The 6,088-nt window shown below is 39.1% G+C and overlaps 1 protein-coding gene across 4 annotated transcripts in view; it reads right to left on the bottom strand.

The window, feature by feature from the left end:
• LOC106868200 (uncharacterized) overlaps positions 1-6,088 on the bottom strand; it is a 137,555-nt gene that overhangs the window by 113,356 nt on the left and 18,111 nt on the right. For all 4 annotated transcript variants that reach the window (XR_008265018.1, XR_008265019.1, XR_008265020.1 and 1 more), the window contains exon 2: positions 2,650-2,814. Coding sequence is in view for 1 of the 4 variants with exons in the window: in XM_052971099.1 (XP_052827059.1) it covers positions 2,650-2,674 (25 nt within the window). In the remaining 3 variants the exon portion in view is untranslated. The remainder of the gene's footprint in view (positions 1-2,649; positions 2,815-6,088) is intronic.

Genomic DNA, 6,088 nt, shown 5'->3' with positions numbered 1-6,088 from the left:
TATATATATATATATATATATATCAGTGTGTGTGTGTGTGTGTGTGTGTGTGTAATTTTTATGGTGTTGGATAACTTTGCAGCTAACAACAACCATGACACAACCACCACTACTACCACTACTACAATTTCCAACACAAACACTATGCTGAGATATCAAGGCCACAACCAATGTCCAGCAATGGTACATGGGAAGGGTGGGAAGAGGGGGTCGTTGTTGTTATTTAACTCCAGATCAGTCTAGTGTTGTTGTTGTTGTTGTTGTTCTAAGACAACAGGATGTGACTTGAGGAAGATGTTAAGAAGTTGTGTCGGTTTAGACCAATTATGGGGTTTCCTTGTTTCTTTGTTTTAGCTAAAATATTATCCTGATTGTCATTTTTAGCAGGATATGTGTTCTCAAGTGTTATGGCTTTTAACGAGCTTTTAGCAATCTTAACTATGGAACAAAATTGAAGATATGCTGTATTTAATGGCATATAAGATAAACATTTTTCATCCAAAAAAATCTCTCAAAAAATACACCCTGAGTCCCATATACACTTTAAATATTACCTGCTTTAATGCACTAAAACTTTGTTCCTGAATGATCCTGTTGGTGTGGGTGCCATGTAAAAAGCTCTGGTGATGGTGACACATAAAAGACACCCTGTACACTCTGTAAAGTGGATGGCATTAGGAAGGGCATCCAGCTGTAGAAACTGTGTCAAAACTGACAATGGGCCTTGCCAACTCCTGTCAAACCATCCAACTCATGCCAGCATGGAAAAGAGATATTAAATGATGATGATTATGGTCTACTGAAATTGGAGTGCATTTAATATGCCTATGTGTCTTTTATACCATCAAATACATCATCATCATCATCGTTTAACGTCTGCTTTCCATGCTGGCATGGGTTGAACAGTTTGATTGAGGACTGGCAAGCCAGGAGGCCACACCAGGCTCCAATCTGATCAGGCAAGGTTTCTACAGCTGAATGCACTTCCTAATGCCAACCACTCCAAGAGTGTAGTGGGTGCTTTTTACGTGTCACTGGCACAGGAATACGGTAACTGAAATTGTTAACTTGATTTCAAACATAGACATGAGGAGAAAAATCAGGTGATCGTATTGACTGAGGTCCAGGCAAGACTGCTTTTATGGAGAACCAGTTGTCATTCATGCATACCAGCCTCTCCTTATCCGAGGGAAGAGGCAAAGGCTGATACAGCTTGGCACCAGTGATGTCGCAACTCATTTCTACAGCTGAGTAAAATGGAGCAACATGAAATAAAGTGTCTTGCTCAAGAACACAACACGCAGCCCAGTCCAGGAATTGAACTCACTACCTTGTAATTGTGAGCCCAATGCTCTAACCACTGAGCCATGCACCTTCACATGTCAAGATGAACAGCACTATCATTATGGAAGGTGGTGAACAGGCAGAATCGTTACCATGGTGGGAAAATTGCTTAACAGCTTTTTTCTTCTGGCTTTACATTCAGAGATCAAATACTGCTGGGATTGACTTCGCCTTTTAACCCCTTCAGGGTCAATAAAATAAATACCAGTTGTGCAAGCAATGGGGTTGATGAAATTGACTTACCCCCATAACTGCTGGCCATGTGCCAAAATTTGAAATCATCATTATTATTATTATTATTATTATTATTATTATTATTATTATCATCATCATCATCATCATTATTATTAAAGACAGAATTGCTGGCAGAATTGTTACCATGTCAGACAAAATGCTTAATCGAATTTCTTCCATCTCTTTACATTCAGAGTTCAAATCCTACTGAGGTTTGACCTTGCTTTCATCCTTCTCAAGTCAAGTACGGGGGTGGGGGCATGTAATCAACTACTACCCCCACCCCTATCAAAACTATTATTATTTTCTTTTACTTATTTCAATCATTGGAGTGCAGCCCACACTGGAGCACCACCTTGAAGGATTTAGTCCAGTTGTACTCAACAGGAGTCCATATCAGATTTTGCAGTTAAAATTTAGGTGTAAAATTGTTTATACTTCTATAATACACAAAATATTTAAAGAACTTTTTTAATATAATTCCTAATAATATTAAAAACTGTTAGATTCACTTTAACATTTAAATTTAATATGCCAAAATATTTTCATCGCTTTGAGACTGAGACCTGATCAAATTAAATTTAAATGTTGAAGTGAATCTAACGGCTTTTGTGTGTTTCTTAAATGGCTTATAAACACCTTCCACACTGCAATTGCTTTCGTTCCAGCACATGATCTCAGATCAGGTCACTTGCTATGCAAGTACATCTCCGTAATTCCTAATAATATTCAATTCTAAAAATATAAAGGGATATTTTAAACATCAAGCAGCTATGAGGGTCCAGTAGAGTAAAGTAGGATTTGAAGGGGTCCATAGGCAAAAAAAAGGGCCGAGTGCCACTGATTTAGTCAAATAAATGTCCGCCCTCCACCACCACTTAATTTTTAAAGCCTGGTACTTATTTTATCAGCCTCATTTGCCAAACCATTAATATATTTAATAAAGAGATGGTTATTATTAATTAAAGAATACTCATTACTACTATTTAATTTTGTTTCTGCTTTTTGTTATTTCTTAGAGGAACTTTTTTACCTTTAGCAAAATGATAAAAGAAAAAAACCTTATTTTACCTTCAAGTTCTTCACTTTCAGCCATTGGGACAGATTTTGGTAGAACTCTTCTTGTAATGCTGTGCGTCCGGTTGTTTATTCTCTTTAATGCGAGAGCTAAGTCGCACTAATCAACATGGTAGCCAAGTAATAAAAGGTAAAAAAAACTATGAGAGTAGAGGAGGTCTGAAATGAATAGAAATAATAATTATTCTAAAGTTATATATGTGGCTATATATGTGTGCGACATCAAAATGGCACCCACCAAACACATACAAAGAAATGAATAATAATTTAGAATTCATAGTTAATGATAATCAGCATACTGTATCGTATTACAATGACATTTGGATTATATTAGCACCAGGTGTGTATGTTGTGACAGCAGGGAAACTAGCAAATTAGCAAAAGTATATTGATTCTATCTCATCCTTCTATAGTTCCTTTCATTGCACCCCACCATCGTCATCATTGTTTCAACATCCACTTTACCATGCTTGCATGGGTCAGACAGAATTTGTTGAGGCAGATTTCCTTTCGATGGTTGCCATTCTTGTCGTTAACTCTCACCTCTTTCCAAGCAAGGTAATATTTTCCCCATGGCCAGACATGTTTCCACACGAGATTAGAAACAAGGGACACAACTTGTACAAATTGATGCCAAGTCAAGGAGACATAGACATTCACACATACACCCATGCATACACACACACACACATATATACATCACTGTATCATTGCTCTCCGCTTGCCCCCAACTTGTGTGTCCCATACACACGTAACAAGAAAACTTTTCACTCTACCCCAATAAACTAAACTACATCTCTACATTTCTTCCTCACATTTCCATTTCATACACTGTGCTTACCTCCCACTCCCCAATCCTGTCCTCTTCACCCTGTGCCACTGTATCATTGCTCTCCACTTGCCCTCGACCTGTGTGTTTTATTTATATACCCTGTCTTACTGTATTATAGCTATCTTCTAGCCCTCGACCTGTGTGTCCCACTCACGCACCTTACCTCAACAAACCAATCTACATCTCTTCTCTTTTTCACATTTCCTCCTTCCTACACTATGCCTAGCTCTCACTCCCCAATCTTGTCCTCAAACCCCTGTTCCTCTGTACCATTGCTATCCGGTAGCTCCTCCAACTCTATATATATACCCAGGTTTTCCGTCACTTACTCGCACTCTTTAATCACACTTCCTTCGCAATATCCTGCCACTTATATTATGACGTTTGAACCTCAAGGGTATGCCCTGGCACTTGACACCATCTATATCTCTCTCTTCTTTTACTCAACCATCTCATTTATATTCTGATCCACATCCCTTGTAAGTATGCCCGGCACTTTACCACCATCTCTATCCTGCTGTCTCCTACTCTCTCTCTCTCCTTCTCCTGCACTTCCCTCACGTTGGGTAACCATGTATTTCCTTTGCAGCAATGCACCTGCTTCTGTCTTCATTTCTGATCTCTCTCTCTCTCTCTCTCTCTCTCTCTGGCTGGGTAACCTTGTACCTTTTCTACAGCAAGACACCTACCTCACTATAACTTTTCATCATTCGACACAAGATCACCTCCTCCAATGCCCCCTCCCCTCTTGAAAGTTTTTTCTTTTTGTCTTGCAAGGTACTTGGTGACCTTGACAGTGTAGGTGCCACTTAAAAGCACCCAGTCCACACTATAAGGTGGTTGACATTTGGAAGGGCATCCAGCTGTAAAAACCTTGCCAAAACTGACCTCACCTGTTCTTGTGCCACGTAAAAACTACCAAGTCCACTCTGCTGAGTGGTTGGTGTTAGGAAGGGCATCCAGCTGTAAAAATTCTGCCAAAACACTTACAGATGCCTGGTGCAAGCTTCTGCTTAGCTGGCTCTTGTGAAACTATCCCACTCATGCCAGCATGGAAGGTGGACATTAAACAATGATGATGATGATGATGATGATGGTGTATATATATATATATATATATATATATTAAGAACATATATAGTGAGAGGGAACAGTTTAAACCTGCAACAAACAACCTAATTAGGGATGGTAGTAGGATAAAGTGTCCCGAGTATAAAGTGTTTAGTGATAGGAAGGGCTTTGGAGATTGAAACCATTTCAAAGAATGTAGAACATTTAAATATGACATAGATTCTTACATGTTGGATTGCAGATGAGCTAAGTAAGAGGACAATGACTGCAAATAAGGAACAAGAATCGGTGGTCCACATGAAATGAGCCCCTCAAGTGCCAGTGACATTGATAGAATGCTCCCAGGGCATACTGTAAGACAACAACAACAACAACATCCTGCTGTTGTCTGTACCAAGTGATGTAAACCATGATAAGCAATGTGATGTTGTGACATTTACCCATACTATGCTAGCGTAAAAAGAAAAAAACAAGAAGAAGAGGAGGAAAAACAAGGGGAGGAAGAGGAGTATGATGGTGGTGGTGGTGGGTGGAGTATAAGGGCAGTGGTTTAGCAGAATTGTTTGAATAGCAAAGTATGTTGCAGTATTTCGTTACATTTCTCTCTGTTCTGAGTTCCAACCCTGCTGAGGTCACAGTTGCCTTTCATCTTCGTGGGGATGGGGGGGGGGGGTCAACAAAATAAAAGTTCAATCAGAATACCAAATCAGTACGATCACCTTTTATCTCTCTCTCTCTCTCTCTCTCCACCAAAACTTGCAGTGTTGTGCATGCGCTAGAAATCAGATGCAGCATGTGAGTGTGGAAGTGTGTATGGGTGCACATGTGTGTGTTTGTATATATGCACACGCATGTGTGTGTATGTATCTATACAAACACACACACACACATGCATACATACATGCATACATACACAGCAGCCTTTCTAATTATCTATTTTTCTACTCTCTTTAGCTTGTCAATAGCCATCTATCTGTCTGTCTGCTTGTCTGTCTATGTCTAGCCAACTATCTACATATCTGTATGACTGAGTATTCTGTGTCACTGTGTATCTGTCTGTCTGTCTGTCTGTCTATCTATCTATCTATCTGGGAAGGAAGAGCTGTATTTATCGTACTTGTGGCTATGGCCAAAGAATGCATCTGGTGGACGCGTCTGAAAGGATTAGAGACAAATACTTTCCTCTCTGGTCAATCTCTCATCAACTTTTTCAAGCTAGCAAATGTTTCGAAAAAAGATGGATACATGTAGCAAGAATGGCACGTATAAATGACGAAGCCACCTTGACCATGATTCTATAAAACGTTTTAAAATTTTGTAAACAGAGAGTTACTTACGTTTCTTGCATAAATAAAAGAAATTTTATTTAACAAACTGTGACACTAAAGACCGAGGTTACCGTGGTCTTTTCGTAGGTTTTTCTTTCCACGGATAACCTCCAGATTTATTGGGAATTTTCTGTATTATTTCGTATTTTTTGTAAATACCCCAAACGTTTTGCGATATTTTTTTTTTTTCATCGTTGTCCCC

Source organism: Octopus bimaculoides, chromosome 10 (genome assembly GCF_001194135.2).
Source record: "Octopus bimaculoides isolate UCB-OBI-ISO-001 chromosome 10, ASM119413v2, whole genome shotgun sequence".
NCBI classification, from domain to species: Eukaryota; Metazoa; Mollusca; class Cephalopoda; order Octopoda; family Octopodidae; genus Octopus; species Octopus bimaculoides.
This window is presented reverse-complemented; position numbering and strand designations above follow the sequence as displayed.